General features: G+C 38.8%; 1 protein-coding gene across 1 annotated transcript in view; it reads right to left on the reverse strand.

Moving 5' to 3' along the window:
• LOC122802327 (mitochondrial intermediate peptidase) overlaps positions 1 to 23,198 on the reverse strand; it is a 2,150,265-nt gene that overhangs the window by 805,092 nt on the left and 1,321,975 nt on the right. The window contains exon 10 of the mRNA XM_044071968.1: positions 2,136 to 2,196. Coding sequence (XP_043927903.1) covers positions 2,136 to 2,196 — 61 coding nt within the window. The remainder of the gene's footprint in view (positions 1 to 2,135; positions 2,197 to 23,198) is intronic.

The following is a 23,198-nucleotide window of genomic DNA, read 5'->3' on the forward strand; positions in this document are numbered from 1 at the left end:
TATTGGCAAATGCCACTTTCAAAGCAGTCCTTGACATTATTGTCGAAATGACAGCTATACGAACTATGGTTTTGCAAAATCGAATGGCATTAGATTACATATTAGCATCTCAAGGGGGTACATGTGCTTTAACAGGAGAACAATGTTGTACATTTATTCCAGACAAAACAGAAAGCACATTTAGAAGCGATTGCGCAAGTGTCTCAACATACTAGAAAAAGATTGGAGTGAATGGTTTAGTAATCTATTTACAGGATACTCAGGAAAAATCACTGTATTTTTAATTTCTTTTATTGTTATTGTAATGCTTGATTGCATATTATTTACATATATTAAAGTCTGCTTAGCAAAAGCTAGTCAAGTTACTGTTGTTAATTGTCATAATGAAAAAGTATTATCAAATAATGCTGAATTTATTTCCCTGGTTTAAAATAAAAAAGAGGGAATTGTTAGTGTGTGCTCAACAATATACTAAGGTTAAAAGTAACTTTGCTACAAATATGCAACATAAATAAGGTATAAGATAAAGCTTGCTTAAATGTGGAAATAGAGTTTAGCAATATGTGATTAGCATCCATACTAAATGACTGTGACTTGGAAAAAAAGAAATCTGCTGAATGGGCATCTTTCCTTACAGACTTAAAAACAGGATGTATGCATTTCATTGTCAGTGAGAGCAAAAATGTAAAATCTGCTTTTTTAAAGACACTGTTACAATGTGTTTCCTTAAAAAACATGCATTTTTCTGCACTTATCAGCATATGCACAAGAACAGATGTTCTTATACAAAGATCCAAACATAATACTAAAGAAAAAACAGGATGTTCACACTGCCAGAAAAGCTGGCCTCTTATAAATTCAGCAAAAATGTGACGGGACATTGTTAAACAAGGAAGCTTAAAATAATATTATTAAGTCAGCATTTGCGTCAGCATCTGCAACAATCAGTATTGTTTCTAATGGATGAGCAATTCCCTAAAATAGAATACCAAGAGGAAATGTATATGTGTGTGTGCATGACTAAAATTGGATATAAAGATCTGTATTAATCCAGTTATGTTAGGGGTATTGGTAGGGACACATTTGTCCCGAGGTAAATGTTATAACATCCATGCTGACTGAGAAGTAAAGTAAAACAATAACTAAAAGCTGTAACATTAGTACGTGTGGTTTGTTATAAAAAGCTATTTGTTACTGCTCTGAGTTGGGTGCTGCAAAGTATATTCTTTTATCAGTGTACATTCTGCAAGCTTCTGTGTGCAACAAGACAGTAAATGCAACTATAACCAGACTTTGATTTCAGCGGAATCCAGTCAGCAAGACTGAGTGTCTTAAGAAGACTTCAAATCCATCACAGTAAGTAGCACCATATAATTTTTCAATAACAGCTTGCTTTTCTATGGAGGTATAAGCAAGACATAATGATATTTACCTTAATAGCACAAGAATTAGAATGCTATTAAAATAAATCCATCCATCCACAACCCCCTTTTTACCCATTTTTTGCACATGGGGCCAGGGAGTCACTTCAATCATCTAGTGCCAAGGTTTACACTGCTGAGTAGCTAATGGAATATTTGTGATAAAAGTGAAAATGAATTGTTCAGCTTAAGAAAGAAAAGGGCAATACATAATCCACATTTGCAAAGAATTGAAAAATAACTGGTATACGTGTTTTTGTATTATGATGTTTTAAAGCTCAGTATAAGACTGAAAAAAAGGTTCATTCCACTTGAAAGCACAACAGATTGTGCTAATGTTCATCTCAGATTTGCTTAGGAACTTTCATTGGTGGAGATGGCTGTGAAGCAACATCCAGACGTTAATACAATTCAAGACTAAGTACATGACATATCCAAATTCCAGGTCAAGATCTGGGTGCATTGCTTGTTAGTGTTTGGCATGAGCATAGTCCGTCGAGTTTTAAATGGCAAATCTGAACACACTGGGAGAGGTTGCCCATCCAGAATGCGTTTTGCTGCCTTGTGCCCAATGAGTGACAGAAATGACTCCTGTTCTCTTACAACCAAGACACAGAAAAATATGTACTCAGAGAATGAATAAATAATCTGAATATATGATTCAATATTCTAACTATATGAATGCTTTTAACAAAATGGCACAAATCAACTTACAGGTTTTCTGGGGTTTAGTTTCATCTTCATTCCTTTCATCATATTGAAGTCTTTTGCTGTTCTGTGAAATAGAAAGAATACATACACAGAAGTAGCAATGAATATGTACACTCAAATTTGGTTACAAAGAAAAAAGACCTATTGTGTATAGCTTAAAGATCACATGCAAAGGCTACTGTGCTTTTTTAACTGAAAGTTGGACTTCTTTTTTATATAGAGTTAACTTCTGCATTTATTAATAATTTCATGAGAAATAGCTGCAGAAGACAAAACACACCATAAGAAGCACATACACTGAACTCCATGGCATTTTAACCCATTATGCCATTGTGATACAGAACTAAACAATCTTATTTTATGCGGATTTTGTTAGATAAACTCACAAACACCGGTGTAATTTTCATTTTATTATAAACACCTCAACTGCAAATAAAACATTCTAATTACAACAAATATGCATGGGTGCAACAAAGTATATGTAAATAAACCATGAAATAGAGACATTGTATTTCACATTTGCATACCAGATGGCATGCAACCTGTACAAATTACCATCTGGTATGCTTCAAGTAATGGATAAAATTAGAGAATAAAATTCTAGAAGCAATCATTGCACTACAGCAAAACTCCTAAATATGCTGTCATAAAAGACTAATGTCAGCCACCAGCTGTCCTTATTTATTCACCATGGCAATCAACTGGCAACATAACTTTCTCACAAAGTCATTTTAGCAACACTTCACTTGAATTTAAATCATCCATAATTTATACTGACTCATTCAATGTCAGGGATATTACAAACTTGCATTTACTGCTTTTTTAGCTAATAATTTCAGTAAAAATAACATTGCCTATCAGAATTTGACTAATTTATATTTTGTAGCATCTCAGTCATCATTAACATTATTGTATGATAGAAATGATGTGGATAACAAGCTGGCATCAAGAAGGCTAGCAGATGATGGTTTAAGAATAAGTGAGCAGCATGAGGTGAGGTGTCAGATATTTTTTTGGAGGTGCTGAGGATGGTAATGTGGAGAAGTAACCAGGTGATGTGGCAACAGGGAATGCAGCACTTAAAATGTATGCAGCAGTGACAAAGTAAAAGAGGAAAGCAGCAACAAATGGAGAAGGTGCCTGGTGTTGTGGCAGCAGCTAATGCAGTAACTAGAACATAATAGAGCAGCACCAAACTGTAAGTAAAACTATTTTGAAAAAGAAGACAAGTCTGTATGTGAGAATAAGAACAAAAAATGACACCCAGTAAAAAAACAACTGGAACTGGAATCTGTAGAAAAGGATAGGAGCAAATTACATAAGAAAAAATGGAACTGTTGGATCAATACATGCAGAGGAGGAATGAGGTGAAGGCAGGATTTGAATGAGCTATGTAATGGTTAATGTAACAATGACGGGATATGTTACAAGAAATGTAAATGTTTGCAGCTACAGTTGTGTCAGCATGGTTTGGAATGTATAATGTTTGCAACTTAGATTGTGTCCCTATGGTTTATTGTCATTCATATAAATGTAACATGGCCCATGTCATACATGATAATTTAATAAAGATGTTCTTATTTAAAAAAACAAAAAAATGACATTGTAATAGATATTGCATATGGGACAATTTGGTAACTTTTCTGGGTTTTAAAGCTCGAGAAAATTTCAGTCATCTATACATATTGAGAAAAGTTTTTTGTGAGTTAAGATCTGAAACTGAGGGACTAATGATGAAACATCTGGAAATGTTTAATAAAAAGGAGGACATTTATGCATGGAACAATTATTTGTTTTCTGGTAGCAACTTAAATGTTAAAAAAATATATTACCTTGCAAATTAGAACTGATGAACTGGAAGAGGATGTTAAAAACTGCGTGCAGGGTTTTTCTGAGACTGTTGATAACACTGTAAAAGTTAGAAATTACAGAAACTTTTGGAATAGCGTGTGGAGGCTGGAAGCTGTTTTGAAATGTGACAAAAACATGGTAAAACACTTGCCAAGTTTTATTTTATGGCTAGTCATAAAGGAACATTAAGATATGCTGGACAGCCTAAATCATGTTTCTTTTGTGGGGACTTCTCTCATTTAATTAATGACTGTAACAAGGTACAAAGTAAGCGGCTACTTCTCTCGTTTAATTAATGATTGTGACAAGGTACAATGTAATCAGCATGGGGAGAAAGAACATGCAGCAAGAAACTGTGTGCGTGAATGGAGGTTGTGTTAAAAAGGAAAGGGGTCACACTTCTGTAAGGCTTGTCGTACAGTAAATAATGAGAAAGAAGGGGAAAGGGAAGGAAACATACACGAGGAAGGACAACAAGAAGCTGGGAGGAAGGGTGAACTAGGTGAAGAAGGAACTGTAGAAGAAAAAAATATGGCTGGAAAAATGAGGGGAGAAAATGCATGAAGGAAGAGAGGTCAGGAGAAGGGATTGACAACAATCATTTTTTGAAGTTCTATCCAGTGAACAATCAGATTCAGAAGATCAGTGATTATTTGTACATAAACTCAGGAAGAATATTCAGTTGGGAGGAAAAAAACTAAAAATAAGAAAACAAAAAAAATGAAAAATATTTACCCTACACTTAAAAAGAATAAAAGCAACAATTTTAGAACACTTTCATTAATGTAAACAGTATTGTCACTCGTGTTGGTTTACAAATGAAGGTGAACAAGCGGGGTAGTTTGCTTACATGCTTTATTACACAGAAACATCAGGATGGATAGCAGCAGTACAAAATTTAAATGAACTGATTTACTGACAGACTACACAGACATGCATGCTTATATCTCAATAGCTTACTACACACATCAGGATGGATAGCAGCAGTACAAAATATAAATGAACTGATTAACCGACACAGTTTCTGACACTCTGTTTAATTAGAAATTCGTTTTGAGAGTTCTGACTGCTTCATTTTATATTCTTCGAGCAAGAAATCATTTACGCAAGTTTTGATACCTGAAATTCATTTCTGACCTTCCTTTGCGAGGTATACGTGCAGTGATGATCCATTCCTCTATTTTCCTCCAACATTAACTGAGTGCCTCTTGGTCTTCAATCTGGATCCCATTCTGACATCATGTCACTCGTCTTGGTTTACAATTGAAAATGAACAGGTAGGGCAGTTCGTTTACATGCTTTATTACACAGACACACATCAGGATAGATAGCAGCAGTACAAAATTTAAATGAACTGATTTACTGACAGACTACACAAACATACATGCTTACATCTCAACAGCTTACTACAAAACAGCAGTCAGGCTAGCATGTGCTCAGTATTTATACACATGTGCATGCCCATGGAAAGCTTCTTAAAGATATACATACATATTGGTCTATAAGTATTATTAACATTTTAAGGATGGTAACACTAGAATAGTAGGCTAAATGAAATGTGGATATTACTCTGCAAGAGGATGCAAGAAAGACTGCGGACAGAAAAATGTGGGGTTGAAATATAATATGGAACCTATGGAATGAAAGTTATTCTGGAGAAGGTGTGTTGTGGGCGTGTGTGTGAAAATACTAGATGCACTGTTGATAAGGATGGGGAGATTAACTGCTGTGGATATGAAGTGGAGAGAACATAGTTATATATGCATATAATGCTATAATTATGTAAACATCAAGGAAAGAAAATCTATTTCATCAAATATTATACTTTGTGTTGAACATAAAAATTAAAACTGTGGAGGGCATTAAATGAGATTTAAATGGAAGATATAAAAAGAAAGGGGAAAGATAAGTGATAAAATGCTGTAAATTAGCTGTGCAGAGTAAAAGTCAGTGGACTTGCGGGGGGCACTTAGATCTGAAATTGATTATTTTGTATTATCAAAAGGCTTGGGGCTAACAGATGATACAGCTGTGGCATTTTTTTCAAACCATTTAGCAATATGGATGGAGGTGATGGGGAAAAGGAAGTATACTAAAACAACAAAAGGAAAGGAAAAATAATACATGAGAAATTATGGGATGAAATTGGAGAGTGGGAAGTATTGCAGTTTTGGCGGAATCACATAATAATGAAGGACTTCTATAAAGACTGGTCTTGATGGTGGATTGAATTTAAAAAGAAGTATAAAAACTGTTTTTTTTTTAATTGCAGAATGGTATAAGAAAGCAAGCGAAAGTGAAGTATGGAAAATTTACAGAAATGTTCTACAGAATTTAGACAATAATGCAAAAGAATTTTATGATACAGAAAAATAAATACATAAAAGAAATCAAGAAAAAATGAAGGCATTACTGCTTAGGCAGAAATTAGTTACAAAGGAGGCAGTATCTGTATATTTGGGTAAAATAGTAAAGGAGGCTATTAATATAATGAAGGAAATGGAAAAATGTAAAAGGAGAATGAATGCAAATGATGAGTACTGTAGTACAGCATGTAAATATGTATAAGAGTAAAAAGATAGAAAATAAGAGCGGAAAGTAAAAAAAAAATCCAGTGAGAGTTGAAGAATTTGGAAAAATAAATTACTATCAGTGAGAAATATATGAAGTACTTAGTAATGTTGACTCAGCACTGGGCCTAGATGGTATGGGGTAAGGAATGCACATGAAATTAATGGAATGGCAACAGAATATTTTGTAAATGTACTGAACGAATGGTTGAAGGAAAGGTTTGTTTATGAAGAGTTATATAGTGGGGCACTAAAATTTATATGGAAGTAAGATGAGAAGAATAAAATAAAAAAAATGGAGATCCATCACTCTATATAACACAGAGAATAAAATTTTATGACAATAATACAGAGGAGAACTTTAGGAAGCATAAGGGATATTAAGGAAGAAAATACATATGGTATAAAAGGGAAGGGATATCAAGAGTTGTTTGTTGTGACAGAAATTGCAGATGATATTACAAGTAAAATGGTGGTCAAAAAATTTAGGTGATATTAACAAGGCATCTCATACAAAGGGACATGATGCTTTGTGGGATGTTAAGGAGAAGTATGGAAGAGGTAATAAAATTAGGAGGTGCACATGTCAGCATATCAAAATAATGCAGTGAGTGTGTTACTGAATGTGTGGCTGAATAGAGAAATATGCAAGACGTGGTATAAGACAAGGATGTTCCAAGAGTGGAATATTGATTGCACTGGTAATGAATAAGACAGGAAGTGTAGTAGTTTATAAAATGAAAGCTGCTAGATATGTGATGCAAAAGGAGGTGCTAATTACAGCAGTTTTCAAATATGCAGAAGATATAGTTGTATCGTTAAGAACAAAATATGGATGAGGGAAGTTCTAGTTTGTCTGAATGGATGTTTAAAGGAAATAGAAATTACCTTGAATAAAGATAAAAGTAAGGATTTAAGTGTGCATTTTTCAATAAATTAAGTGTTTTTGCTAGGGATAAAGTTTTGGGAAAATTATGTATTTGAGATGCAATGGGAGGGTTTGAGAAATGAAATAAAAGTACAGTTGTGTAAGTTGAACTTGCCATAACAGTAGATGCATGAATAATAACTGCTGCAGTAGCCTTAGCTATATGCACTACATCCTGCCAAGTATATAACAGACGGCCAGCTTCAAAGGTTACAGGACACCTTCCACAAGCCCAAACTGCCAAGCAACTCATGCTGGGCTGACTAAAAGAAAGGTTCGGGCACAAAGCCCTTCAGAACTTTCTTGTCAGCAGAGAGAGAGGGAAGCTAAGCCATGAAATGAGAATGCTAGGTAAAACAAAAAATAAATGTGCATACCCTGGCTTAAAAAAAAAACATACCAAAAAGCAAGGGGATGGAGAAAGGGAGCAGCTACTGTAACAGTAATCAGTGGACTGAATGACTCTTCAAGGGACCTCGTGACCCCCGCCCACTCTGGCTCAATTTTTCTTCCAGAAAGTCTGAATCTCCAGTTTTAACTTTGGCAACAGATTGTTTCAGACAACTGTGTTCTGAAAATCATTCATCAAGGTAACAGATGGCAGTGGGAGGAAATTCCTCCTTTCCAGGGGGTCATTCCCCTTCCCCCAGATCAGGCTCTCTTGTTTCCAATTGTTGTTCTTCATATCCCTGTTCATCTAGACTTCACACATTTTTTAAGGATTTGTATGTCTGGATCATATTATCAGTTCTCTGCCCTATGCTTTGGGCTATTCACTGCACCAAGATGCAGGCTAAAGGGCATCCACGTTTTTCCATATTTAGACAACTTGCTTTCTTTGCAGAGTCTTTCACAAAGTGTCAGGAATCTGTGTCTCGAGTGACAGACCTCTTACACAAACTGTGATTCCAAGAGAACATTCAAATGTCTTTGACTCCTTCACATCTCAGTTCAGAGAGCTTTTCTTCCACATAAAAAATAGATCTTTAATAGATCTGTTTCTAAGGTTTTCCACTCAGTCTTCAGTCACTGCAAGGGAATACCTCAGGATTTTTGGTCTCTTGGCATCTGTGATTCTCATGATACCCTTCGCAGTACTCCATATGAGATAGTTACAATGGTATCCGAAATCCCTTTGGTCCCAGCATCAACACCCTTTATCTTTTCAGATCCCAGTGCTGGGTTTGTCAGAAGAGAAATCTTTTGGTGGGGACAACAGATATCCATAAATCCAGGTCTCCCCTTCTACCTCCCTCCTCCAAAGCAGTCAGTCAGCAGATATGATTTGGACTTTGCTTGGGGAACAGTTTCAGGCATGATAAAAATGCAGGGGGCATGGAACAGCAATTATAAATGCAGGCACATAAATACTGAGGAGATGATTTCCCTGATCAAGGCACTCAACTCTCTGAACCATGTCCCCAGGACATCTTCAAGTGGTTTTAGACAATATTACAGTCACGTGGTACATCAACAAGCAAGGGGGGAGTGGGTCATACCCCCTTTGAAGATTAGCAACGGTAGCTTGGATATAGCTTCACAGCACAGTCTCACAGGTATCCTACATTACATCACAGCAAAGCTGTGTGACAGACAAGCTGAACAGGACCAAGGCAGTCCCTCATAAATGGAAACTAGATCAGGGGGTCTTCCTAGATTTGATCCATCTGTTAGGAGTTCCTCAAGTTGACCTCTTTGCCTACTTTTAGAACAATCAATTGGCAAGATTCTATTCCAGGACTCTGCAAGAAGGCCTGGAAGACAGATGCCTTTTCTTTGTACATAAATATTCTATTTGCTTTTCCACCTTTTCCACTAATATCAAGGGTATTTCTGAAGATTCAGAAGGAATCATCCAGGATCCTTGTGGTGACTCCCTTCTGGCCAGGCAACAGTGGTCTGCCCTTCCTTCAGAAATGGTCAGGGGAAATTACCACAAGCTTCCTCACAGACTGGATCTCCTCACCCAAGAACAGGGGTGTTTGATAACACTCCAACATAAGTCATCTTCAAATGACTGGCTGGATGATAGGGTCTTAATTCTTTTTAGGAACCTGTTTACTGGGACATGCAGTAGGTAATAATGGAGGCAAGAAAGTCTACTACTAGAAAATCATGTATTAGCAAGCCCTAATGAAGAACTATACAAGAGGAAGAATCTAAATATGACATGGACAGGCTACCAAAAAGCATTTGACAGTATCCCACATTCATGGATAAAACAGTACTTAAAAATGTATAAGATACACCCTACACTGATCAATTACATTACGACAACCATGAAACAATGACAAACCATTTTTCAGTTAAGCCAACATAAAGGACAAATTATTACGACATACCACTGCCAACCAGTAATCAAGGAGCCTCAGTCCTCACCACTAGCAACAGTGGAGGACGTTCACTGAGATAATGGGTGTACACACAGTAGTTTCAGATGCAGCTCTTTGCATCAAGTGCAATTTCCCTTAAGAGCACACAGGGACCACAATCAGTCTGGGGATGGTTTCTCATTCTTCCTCCAGATCCTCAATAAGACTCCCCACTGGCACAACTACAGAGTTGAGATCTTAGCTGAGAGACCAAACCAAAACATCCAGTACACACTGTTCAACCAGTGCTTCGTGTCCCTGCCCAAGTAGTTGACACACACAATCTTTGAGGTTTGATTCACACACACATGGCACAGGTTTACTAGCTATGCCCCCTTCTGCCCAAACTATAAGGTAGTTTTCACTGCCAGCAGTCACTCATCAGCCACTTTAGGGCCCGTAACAAAGAATGTCCAATTTTACTGTGTAATATCAATACAAATTGTAGTTTGACCAAGAGCAAGGCTATTAGGAATGGCCCACACAGTGTCACCACATAAATATACAAGTACTCAAAGAACTTAAATATCTCTACACAGATCAGCCACAATGAAAAGGTAAAATATATTTAATAATAAAAGAAAAAGAGAATATTAAATATATTTATCACAGTGACATTAGAGTTCAAAACCACAGGGAATATTTAAAATAACATTGCAATAGAGGCTCACACAAATAAAGAAAAACACCTAAACTAAGCTTTACTATATTCCTAAATGTATCTAACAGAATTACACTGTTCCCTAGAAACCTACTTCATTAGAGCAAGGCAGATGTGGTGAATGGTTCTTATCAGGTCCAAGACCAAATACAGAATGCTCTGTCTCACTAAGAGACTTCTCAAATTAATATCTAAAATATTACTGCTGGGATATCTTGCAGAATGACTTCATTTCTGGTCATCTGACTTCTAGTTCCCAGGCCAAAATCTCCATTGCTAGAAGCTGGCAGCATTTAGCATCTACCTGTAAACATATATAGACAAGGGCGTTTACTCAGATCTTTGGCAGATGCAGGAAGTCATAAAGCAATTGCATTCCTTCATGCTTCAAAAGTAGCAATTTGTTCACTCCAAGAACAATACAGAAAGCTTCCTAGAACAGTATCTCTAGCTGCATTGAAAACCTGAGAGATAGCCTCTTACTGCATAGCCTATAAAGTAATTTAATTTCAGATATTTTTCTAAAGTTTGCTGGACTGAGGTTAACCTCCTGTATTCCAGTTTCCACTGTTAAAATATATACATTTAAACAGCTACAATAGTACATGTACATTTCTGTTCTCTTCCAGTAGCATACACTGTGGTTACATTTCAGACACAACACTCAACAAATACCTTTTCAATACACACGTATCTACAAGCAGTTTGATATACATGACATACAGTTCTAATACATTTGTAACACAAGCATCTTGTATAAATTATTTCAATATTCACCAATGACATATAATTATTTACAAAATGCCAGCTAGCTGTGTTGGCAGTATCTTCTTCTGTCACACTTCTTTCTTCCTTAGAAGATCCAAGATAGTTTTTCAAGTGACCCTTGAGAAATGTTGTTTGAGAGGAATAAGCCTATCTGGGAATACACTACACCCCATACCCTGTCTTGAGATCCCAGCTGCCTTTGCATTGCTGATCCCATTACAGCATTGCACTGTCATATCATTTGCCTGCAACCCTAGGCTCCACCATAGTAACTTGGGATTTTGTTGGCTGGCTCCCTGTAGCCGTAATTCCCCCTCAGACTCCTCCTGCCTCCTACTGCAAATACTCAGCACCAGGGCCTCCCTATCATGGTAAGGCTTCATCATGCTAATATGGTACAGTTTGTGCCCCTGCCTCCTGTCTAGCAGTTCTACCATGTAGTTAACATCACTGACCTTCCTTACCACTTTGAAGGGTCACACCCAAGCTGCCTGCAGCTTGTTGTGTCTGACAGAAATGAGAACCATGACCTGCTGCCCCACAGCATACTCTCCAGCTCAGGCATGCCTGTCATACCAGACATTTTCTGCTGTTGGGCATCTGCCAGGTTCTCCTAGACCAAGCCCATGCATTCCCTGACCCTTGTCCTCAGGTTTAGCACATATGACACAACAGACTCCTTGTGAGATTCACACTCACCCTCCCACTCATCACAAATCAAATCTAGAGGCCCTCTCACCCTATGCCCATATAGCAACTCAAAAGGTGAGAAACCTGTGGATTCCTGGGACACCTTTCTGCAAGCAAACAACAGATGGGGCAATTATTTGTCCCACTCCCTCCTAAACTGGTCTGCAAATGCCCATAGCATGGTCTTTAGTTGAGAGTTTAACCTCTCCACAAGAGTATTAGTCTGGGGCTGGTAGGGGGTGGTCTTTAGGTGTTTCACCCCACAGTGCTCCCACAGACACAGCAGGTGTGATATGAAATTGGCACATCTGTCAGTCAGTATTTCTTTTGGGAAACCTACCCTGTTGAAAATCTCTAACAAAGCATTTGCCACTTTTTCTGACTTAATGGAAGATGGAGCCACCACCTCATGGTATCTGGCAGCATAACCTACTACCACTAAGATATACTTCTTCCCTGTGGATCATAGGGTACTCGGAGGTCCCACAGTATCCATAGCTACTTCTGAAATAGCTCCACAATCAGAGGCAAAGGCATCAAAGGAGCTTTGACTTTGTCTCCTGCCTTGCCTACTTTTTGGCCAAACATTAGGCTCTGGGCACTATCAACTGCTGTATTACCTCACCTTCCAGCCCTCCCTCAGGGGTCCACTCTCTATACAGTAACCCTTTGTCCCAGTATACAGATTTTCGTTTTCCTTGAGAATCAGGCGCCTCCCCAGCTGCCTCCCTCAAGCCTTGTAATGTAGAGTCTGAGAGATGAACCTGTTTCAACTCTCTCTTTGTAAGCCTTCCCAGCTCCCCTTCCATAGGAAGTCTGGTATCATCTGACAGCGGTGCCTCACTGTCAGCCTGGGTATTACTACTCACCTCTGCCCTTGCAGCCACCCTGTCCAAGGGAAAATCAGTACCCACTAGCAGCTGTAGCTCACCTTCAGTCTTCACTGCTACAGGGTAGCTCCCTCCCTGAAGTAACCACCTCACCAGTCTTGGCTTCAAGTGTGCGGTGTGTCTGGGATCCCACCCAGGCTACAAGACCTACATGCCTGTTTCCAAGCCTGACTGCATGTCACTGCATGTACACAAGGTACTGCATTATCAAAATCATTCCCTATCAGGACATCTGCAGGGATATCCTCAAACACACCAACTTGCTCGCTTCCTTTTCCATCCTCCCAGTCAAGGTGAACCCTAACCAAAGTTATTTGGAATGGGGTCACTCCTAAAGCTCTGACTGGATTAGTCTGCCAAAGCAAGTAGTGCTCCTCTAACCATTGCAGACTTCACAATGGTTAGGTCAAGGGCTGTATCTCACTTAGCAGTGGCCTGTTTCCCATCTATTAAGACAGGATATGACCTCTTGTGGTAGTTTGATGCCCTTGTTGTCTCCAGACAACTTACCACTGGCATTCTGTCATTCCCACTTGCTGGCTTCTTGTCTCTGTGGATATCTATATGCTACATGGCCCCACTGGTTACATTTAAAACATTTAACCCTTGATCCCGCCCACGAACCTGAATTAGCAGCTTTACCTGTTACTGCTGGACACTGTTGGGGTGGTTTAGGCTGTTCACCATGTTCCCTGAGACCCATGTGTAGCACTGGGTATCCCCCTTTCCTGTGCAGTTATGCCCTGCTTGCTAGGTATACGTTTCCTTTTTTCCCCAACTCATATGCTGTGTTGCAATCTCTGTCAACCAGATTCTCATGTTCTCAGCTAAAGTACTAAGGGCTAGTTCCCTCATCAAAAGGTCTGCAAGCCGTTCAAAAGTAGTGACGTGACACCCACTCACCCACCTATGAAAATAAGTCCTTAACTCAGCAATACATTCACACACCCTTTCATCTGCCTTGCGCCTATGACCACTAAACTTTTTTTCTATAAGCTTCAGGTGTTAACTTAAAACACTCTAATAAGCAATTTTAACTGCATTATAATTTAAGCAATCAGTATCAGACAATTTAGAAACAGCAGTTACAGCTTCACCATGGGGTAAGGGGGTCGGGAACCATACCCAGAGCACTTGGTCAGCATTGTACTGTTTACATACCCTTTCAAACATATGAATAAAACTATCAAAATTATCACCCTCTGTAAACTGGAAGAAATGTATTCACCTTTATTGCTTCTAATGTTCAGTTATTCCCTTCCCCATTACCACCATGACCCTGGCGAAAAGTCAGCATTTCCTTTTCATGTTGCCTCTGCCTGTCATTTTCTTTAGCTTCCAGACATCTCAGTCTTTCTGCTGACCTTAATGCCACCTGTTTCTCCTTTTCTTCAGCCTTCAAATGCCACTGAGCCTAGTTCCAATGGTTTGGCCTCTAGTTTAAGTATCTCTAACTCCAGTCTCTCTGGAGGTGTGGGTTCAAATCCCACCACTGCCACCAAATGTGACAACCTGCCACCACCAACCAGTAATCAAGGAGCCTCAATCCTCACCACTCGCAACAGTGTGGGACATTCACTGAGAGGATATAACAGGTATACACACACACACTATTTCCAGATGTACCTCTCTGCATCACGTGCAATTTCCCTTAAGGGCACACAGAGACCACCGTCAGTCCAGGGCTGGTTTCTCCCTCAGCCTCCAGATCCCCAATAAGAATTCTCACTGGCACAGCTATAGAGATGAGATCACAGCTGAGTGACCAAGCCAAGACCTCCAGCACCCTCACTGTCCAACCAGTGCTTCGTGTCCCTGCCCAAGTAGCTGACACACATACACTGAGGTTTTATTTACATACATACACAGACATACCTGGGAAAGGCTGGCACAGGTTTACTAGCTATACGCCCTTCTGCCCAGATTATAAGGTAGTTCTCACTGCCACCAGTCACTCTTTATTAGCTACTTTAGGGCCCTTAACAAAGGGTGTCCAATCTTAATGTGTAATATTAATATTAATACAAATGGCAGTTTGACCAAGAGCAAGGCTATTACGAGTGTCCCACACAGTGTCACCAAATAAATATGCAAGTACTCTCACAACTTAAATATTACTACACAGATCAGCCACAATGAAAGGTTTAACTGCATTTAATAATAAATAATAAAAGAACAAGACAATACCATATATTTATTCACAGTGACATCAGAGTTCAAAACCACAGGAAATATTTAGAACAGCACTGCAGTAGAGGCTCACACAAACAAATAAAAACATCTAAACTGAGCTTTACAGTATTCCTGACTGTACCCAACACAGTTATACTGTTCTCTAAAAACTTACTTCATTAGAGCAAGGCAGATGTGGTGAATGGTTCTTGTCATGTCCAAGACTGAATACAGAATGCTCTGTCTCACTAAAAGACTTCTAAAATTAATATCTAAAATATTACTGCTGGGACAGCTTGCAGGATGACCTCATTTCTGGTCATCTGACTACTAGTTCCCAGGCCAAAACCCCCATTGCTAGAAGCTGACAGCATTTAGCATCTACCTGTAAAAATATATAGACAAGGGCTTTTACTCAGATCTTTAGCAGATGTTGGAAGTCGTAAAACAATTGCATTCCTTCATGTTTCAAAATAAGCAATTAGTTCACTCCAAGGACAATACAGAAAAGCTTCCTAGCACAGACTCTGCATCTCTAGCTGCATTGATAACCTGAGAGATAGCCTCTTTTATTACGTATCCTATAAAGTAATTTAATTTCAGATATTTTTCTAAAGTTTGCTGTATTCCAGTTTCCACTGTTAAAATATATACATTTAAACAGTTACAATAGTGCAGGTACATTACTGTTCTCTTCCACTAGGGCTCACTGTGGTTACATTTCAAATGCAGCACTCTACAAATACCTTTTCAACACACAAGTATGTAAAAGCAGTTTGATATACACATGACATGCAGTTCTAATACATTTGTAACAAGCATCTTGTATAAATCTTTTTGGTATTCACCAATGACATATAATTATTTACCAAATTCCAGCTAGCTGTGCTGGCAGTATCTCCTTTTGTCACAGCTGCCACTGCTCTTTTGTCTTGCCCTTAACCCATTAAGTTGGCTACTTAATAGATTAGGTCATGGCTACAATTCAGCTCACAGAAAACAACAAAGTGTAAATACTTTTCATCTTTTTGTGGATGATTTGAGGAACTGAAAGCACAACTGCAAGTGGTCAAAATTTTTCCAGATGAGATAATGTCATTTGGTCTTGTAAAATATGCAAAAGCAACCTTTGAAGTACGAAAGCTGCAGCACCAACAAAACATCAGCCTGGGACAAGAATGTGATATATAAAAAACTTCAGCAAGAGGGAGTGTACAAATATATGGGAACTGATGAAGGATCAACAATAATACATGAACCAACGAGAACAAAACTTTGGAATATTTTAGAAGACTAAAATTAATACAGAAAACAGCACTGACCTCTACGAACAAAGTCCAAGGTATAAACCAATTTGCTTTTCCTGTCCTAATTTACAGTTTTGGAGTGACAGACTGAACCAAAAGGTGTTGGATCAGTTGGATAGGAAAAGAAGAATGGTTCGTGCTTATCAAATCTTTATCTTCTTTTGGCTGCTTCCATTTAGGGATCTCCACAGCAGAACAACGGTTGCAGAATGATTGGCAGTGGAGCTTTACAGTGTTGAGTTGCCAGCTCAATGCTCAAACTTCCACAGAAGGCACACACATGCGCGCACACACACACACCTAGGGCCAGTTCAGAGTGTCCAATCCACCTATAGCATGTATTTGGGGTGTGGGAGGAAACCGGAGCATCCGGAGGAAACCTTCATGCTTATCAAACGATTTGTAAAAATTAGTTTTTACCAAGACTATATATTCCCTGTTGTGCTGAGGTATGGGCCTCCTCAAAACTGATTATATGCATAGATCTACAATCAAAGGACTGCATACATATCTACTGATCTCACAAGATGCAAACATAGTGAAATTTTATTTATATATTTATTTATTTTACATTTGTTTACCTGGAAAGTCAGACTTGGATAAGACCCATTTTCAGAGGAGGCCTGGACAGAAAAGCTCCACATATAGATATTACACAAAACTTATATAAGAAATTATACAAAAAATATACAAGATATACAGAACATCAGAAATTACATTCTATGCTATTATGGCTGAGATTTGTATTATACAATCATCTGATATTATTCCTTATTGTAGTATAGCCATTTTAGTTTCTCAAAGTAAGTTGAGGAAGGAAATTGGATAGAAAAAGATGAGGTTAGAGATTATCTAGACATTAGAGAGAGCACAGATTATGAGGTGACCAGGGAAGAAGAAAAGTTATGACCAGAAACTATTAAAACTAGTTAGCCTGGAGTAGTACAGGAGCAATGCCAGGTGTCATTAAGATATATTTTAAGAATCTTTTTTGAATTGGTTGGTATTTGAGTTGGTTCTGAATAACCCTGATTACAATAAATCATGTAATCAGCTAATTACATAAGGAAGGGGATTGTTTTTCTTTACACAAGCAGGTAGTACTGCCCCCAATTTTCAAGGGTATCTCTGATTTTGATTCAAATTTTAGGTCTGTCTTTCTTAATCCCTACTAAAACTGGTGACACTCAGAGAAAAGGTAGTGAATTTCAATTAATAATGACAGTAGTTAAGAGTTATAGACGTTTTTCTTCAGAAAATGTATAATTCACATTCTTTTACTTTGTCAATGTCTCTAGTTAATAGTACTAATATTTTAAGTGTCCCTGATTGTCCGATTACTTCTGTATTTGTCCCTGACTGGTTGAGAGCTATGCTCATCACCAACGTTTTAGCCAATCCTAAGGAGTATCTGTGGTGACTGGACCTAACAGAGAGGAGTCACAGAAAGCAGGTCCAGTCTGAATTAAAATGGTCTTCACTCTCACACTCCATCCAGCTTTTTGCTGTACATCCTTGTTTCCTCTTACATTCTTCCGGTCCCAAATCTTCTTTACTGCAAATGCACAGGAACCAACGTAATCTATTCTCTTTGACCTTTTCTGCAACTGGAACTACTTTAGCTTCAGCTCTGATGTCATCCTTTCTTTATCTGTCCCACAATGTGCTTTCTACTACCCATCTCACACACTTATTCTACTTCATCTACAGCCTCATCAACTGCTCTGCCTTTACAGCCCATGTTTCTGTACCATACAGCAGTATTGGTTGTACTACTGTTTTGTACACCTTACATTTCAGCTTCTTTGGCATTCTTCTGTCACTCACACTGCACCTGACTCTATATGCCAGACATCTGCAGCCCCTCTGATTCTAGCTTTGACTTCCTCAAACATCCCTTCACTTGAACCAACCCTCCCAGATAACTGCAACTGTTAATCTGTTCATTAGTTTCTCTATCTCAGTGATCATCTTATTCTGATCTCCCCTCATTTGCTACCATGACAAATCTCATGGTTTCACCCCATGTGCCTTCAGTTTTACATTCCATTCACCCCTTCCCTATCATTTGCTGAAGCGCCTGTTCAGAGGCTGCTTGTAATATCACATTGCTTGCATACAGCATCTTTACTGATCTGTCCCCTCCAATGTTCTTGTTTAAGTAATACATCAGCAGTATGAATTGCAGTGGGTTCAGAATTGAACACTGATAAACACTCAGTCCAAATGAGAACCCCTCTACGAGTCCAAACTTTGTTCATACATGTCACTGGGTCCTTGTACTTAAGCTTGCACTAATTAAACTATTTTTCTAGTACTATGTTTCTGGGACTTCAAACCATCATTAGACTGCCCATATCAACTTTCCTGGGACTTTGATATGCTTTCTTCAAGTATAAGAGTGCCCAGCTGGACACCTTCATCTCTACCTTCCTCTCCAATATACGTCTTACTGCAAACATTGGGTTGGTTGTGCTGCATCCTGATTGGAACCTAAACTGCTCATCTCCCATTTTACTTTCATCCTCTCTAGCACTTTCATGAAGTTTGACCAGGGTTTGATATCTCTGAACTGCTCATAGTTGTGAATATCCCTCTACATTTGTACAATGGCAATGGAAAGCTTATTCTTCGGTCTTCTGAGATGCATCTTTTTTGATTTTGTGTCCATAATGCATTCCACATTGCTATGAGTACCCTCCTCCTTATAACTTACTAAGCACCTTGATTACATCTGCTGTGACTTCATCAGCACAGGTCGATTCTCCTGATTTAATTCACCTTATTGTTTTTCTTCTAAGGTGGGCTCAACTTCCTTTTTCATTGTAGGCTGTACATTTCACTAGGGATGACTTTGAAAGCTGTACTTCTATCCTAGTGCCCTTCCTTTGCTAAGTGAAAGTCTACCTGAGTTATATGCTAGCCACTCCTGTATATGATCTTGTGAGAATCTTTCTTGTTGAACCATGTGCTGCCCATCATCAAGCCATTTGCCAGAGAGATCTAGAATGAACATTCCTTCTTTATGAATGTTGTCCCACCTATGTGGACTTACAAAGTCCTCATATCCTGTACTGTTTACCCCAAAATGAGCATTCAGGTCTCCCATAATCTACACCAACTCTTGCTGTCTTGCTTAATAGGTCCTGCCACTGTTGCCCAAATGCCCTCTTTTCCTCTCTCTCACAAGCCTACTATGGGGCATAGACTGAGATTAAGGAAAGTGCTCTGTATTTAAAATGAAGCCTGATTACCATGAGTCTTGTGACATCCCCACTCTGGGTCATAATCAAGGAGCCTGAATCCTAAGTATTGACACTGGACAAGAATGTTCACTTGGAACACAAATGGATACACTCAGTATTTCCAGATGCAGACCTCTCTGTATCAAGCACGATTCCCTTAAGAGCATACTGAGAATACAGTCATCCCGGGGTCTGGATTTCTCTATAACTGTCTCACTCCAGGTCCCCTACAAAACTCCCCACTGGCACAGCTGGAGGGTTACGGTCTCAGCCAAGTGTCCAAGCCAAGTCCTCCAGCACCCTCTCTCCATGAAACCAGTGCTTCAAGTTCCTGCTCCAAGTAGCTGACACACATACTCTTTCAGATTTAATTTTCACACACACACGCACCCACCCCTGGGAAAGGCTGGGTAAGATTACCCACTCAACCAACATTGCCCAGACTATCTATAGGGTAGATTCACTGCCACTAATCAGTTACTGTGAGGTTCTTAAAAGGGTATCCAATTATACTGAGTGAAATTAATATTAATACAAATGGTAATGTTGACCAAAGAACCAGGCTTCAGGAGTGGCCACAATTATCACCAAATAAATAAATGCAAATACTCTGAAAGCTTAAATATTTTCTAAAAACTACCAGTCACAATGAAAAGTTTAAATATATTTAATAATAATTAATAAACGAACATGAAAATACTAAATATCTACTTGCAGTAAACACCAGAGTTCCAGTCACAGGAAATATTAAAAATAACACAGCTGGAAAGATCCACACAGTTACAGAAAAACAATACTCAACTATTCTCATCATATTTGTCTAACTGACTTTGAGAATTACTATCCCTGGTCATTTACTAGTGCAAGGCAAGATAAAGTGAGTGAGTAGTCCTTGTTGTCAGATCCAAGAAGGAATACAGAATACTGACAGCAATCTCCAACTAATATAAAACATTATTTCTGGCTTACAGAATGACATTACACACACACCGGATCATTCGGCTCTGTTTCCCACACTATCCTCCATCAATAGAAGCTGCCAGTGTTTGGCACGTATGTGCTACAATACACACTAGACCCTTTAGCTAACTTTTATTAAAGCATCTGGAATTCATAAAACAATAAAACCATTCCACTTTCCTACAGGAGCTACAAACTATTCTCTAGCACAGACATTGCATCTCTGGCTCCATTTAAAACTGTGGCATAACATCTTTATGCCTTAACCCATAAAGTAATTTAATTTTCTTACTATTTTGGAAGTTTTAGATTAACCTCTTGTCTTCCAGTAGCCTCTGTCAAAACATATACATGTAATTCAGTTACAATAGTACATGTACATTTCTTTTCTTTCCAGCAGGGCACACTGTTGATATATTTTAAAACAAACAACTTTACAAATACATTTTTAAACACAACATCTGTACAAATCAGTTTGATACACAAATATATAATTATTTATAAAATTCCAGCTAGCTGTGCTGGCCTATGTTATACACCCACTGCCCCAATTCTCCTGGCATGAATGGCTCTACCTCCTATTGTCACGTCTATCACTAATTCTGATGGCATCTCTCACTATCTTCAGCATACTTGTCACTAAAATTCCCATACCAATTCTATGTCATCCAAAGGAGTAGACTATTGAGCCAAGCCAAGAGACTTGGTTGCACTGTCCTAACTTTGCCCTCTGGATACACAGGATGTCCAGTCTCCTCCTTACTATCACATCATTCATTTCCAAGCTGTATCACTTCAGTGAACTTATATTCAGTGTAGCAATCCTTAGTTCATGTTTGGCAGGTTGACTGTTTTTAAATTCAGCTTTAACACAATACAGCTACCCATGCAAACCAAGCTGAGCAATTAGACAATGACTGGACAGTAAATTACTGATCCAAGATTGCTGGGTTTTATGGCAGGTACACAAATTGGTCAAAAGAAATCATGGGTCCCTGGCATAAGTTGGATAAGGCCAGGTCCTCAACCCACTTACATATGTACAAATATGCCCATTTTTGACAACAGCTACCAACGCAATCACAAAATATACATCCAATTTTACACTGTTCTGTGGCTAGTCCTGAGATGGTGCACAGTATGTGTTCTGTTTTCTCCTAACTAGAAGATAGTGTACACCACAGTTGGAGCCTAAAGCGACTGGTCCACAGAACTCTGCTCCTAATAGGCACCATCTACAGTCTGTGCTGCTGCCTGCAACTCCACTGAACTTTGGGGAGAGAATTTGAGGAGGAAACACCCTGTATGTTTTTGGAGAGGTGAGAGACTCACCAGAGAGACAGTGTGAACATGCAAACTCCACACTGGCTAGAGGTCAGGATCTAAGCCTGTACCTTGTGTTGGAGAAGTGAAAACCTTAACCATTATGCCAATTGTGTCTCTTAGTCCACAACTGTCTTTCATAATTAGTGACCAATAACTGAGTTTTGGAAATCTTCTATGAATAGTATTGTGTCCATGTGTTTCACATAGACTTCAATGTCCACCTGGCAAAGCCTATATGGTAACAAATCTAGTAATGACATTTCTCTGTGTAGTAAGAGGAATAATTCACAATTTGACTTATGCTTGAAGAAGTTGCTAGTGTTTAGTCAACTGCCTGCCGACGATTTACTCTAGGTCATCAACCTACTGCAGGGCAAGTGTGCGTGCACAAGGATGTTAACTCTGCGTTTGATTCTTTAACAGCAACTATGTGCATGGCTTACATGAATAAAGTGGCACAAAGAAAGGAGGGAAAACTATGTTCTCACCCATATGCCCGCTCACCTTCTGGAGCACATACAAACCATTTGTAGTGGGATACCTCAAAATATAAAATTCTGTAACATCCTGGCAAAGGAGGCTGTGCTCCATTTTTTCAATGAAATGTGTGTTTATAACAACACTGCTTAAAACTCAGCAGGAGGAACAGAACAGAATAAGCAACATTTGACAAGAAAACCAGAAGGGGGATTCAATTTCAACACTTGGAAAGAAGTATGCTCAGTGCAGAAGAGGTTTCTGCACACTGCGAACAATCACACAAAGTATTGATTCTTATCTAATGGCTGCAGCACAACCAATGTCCCTGTGATCACAGTGGTACACAATGGTTTAGTGCTGAGCACCTGTTGACAATCAGCTGTAAATATTGTGAATAAAGGGTCTTCTGCAGCATAATGTGTAGAGGTTCTTCCTCCAGTGTTGAACACTGGAGTGTTCAACTTCTCATATAAGCCACCAACATGCAGTGTACCGGGGAGTAGCTGTACACGAGTAAATCACTGACAAATATGCTATACACTTTCCCTAGGCAACATGTGCACAGGCACATGTTATATCCACACAGCTATACAAAACAGCAGGACACACTTGGTACTGTACAAAATGTCAGTTATTTATCAACTATACATGTATATCCCAATGTGCAAGGAAATATGTTGCAGTGTGTGTTAGTGCAGGCACCTGTCTGGAGTGTTGCACAACTTAAAAGGCACTCCTATCAGGATCACAACACCTCTGGCTCTTATTAGGTGGATGAACAAGTAGGGTTTAGCACTGGTTACCATAACTAACCCATCCATTTTACTGTACTACTCCAGTAACCCA

The sequence above is a fragment of the Protopterus annectens genome, chromosome 5.part0 (assembly GCF_019279795.1).
Source record: "Protopterus annectens isolate FY-2018-M chromosome 5.part0, PAN1.0, whole genome shotgun sequence".
Classification (NCBI taxonomy): domain Eukaryota; kingdom Metazoa; phylum Chordata; order Ceratodontiformes; family Protopteridae; genus Protopterus; species Protopterus annectens.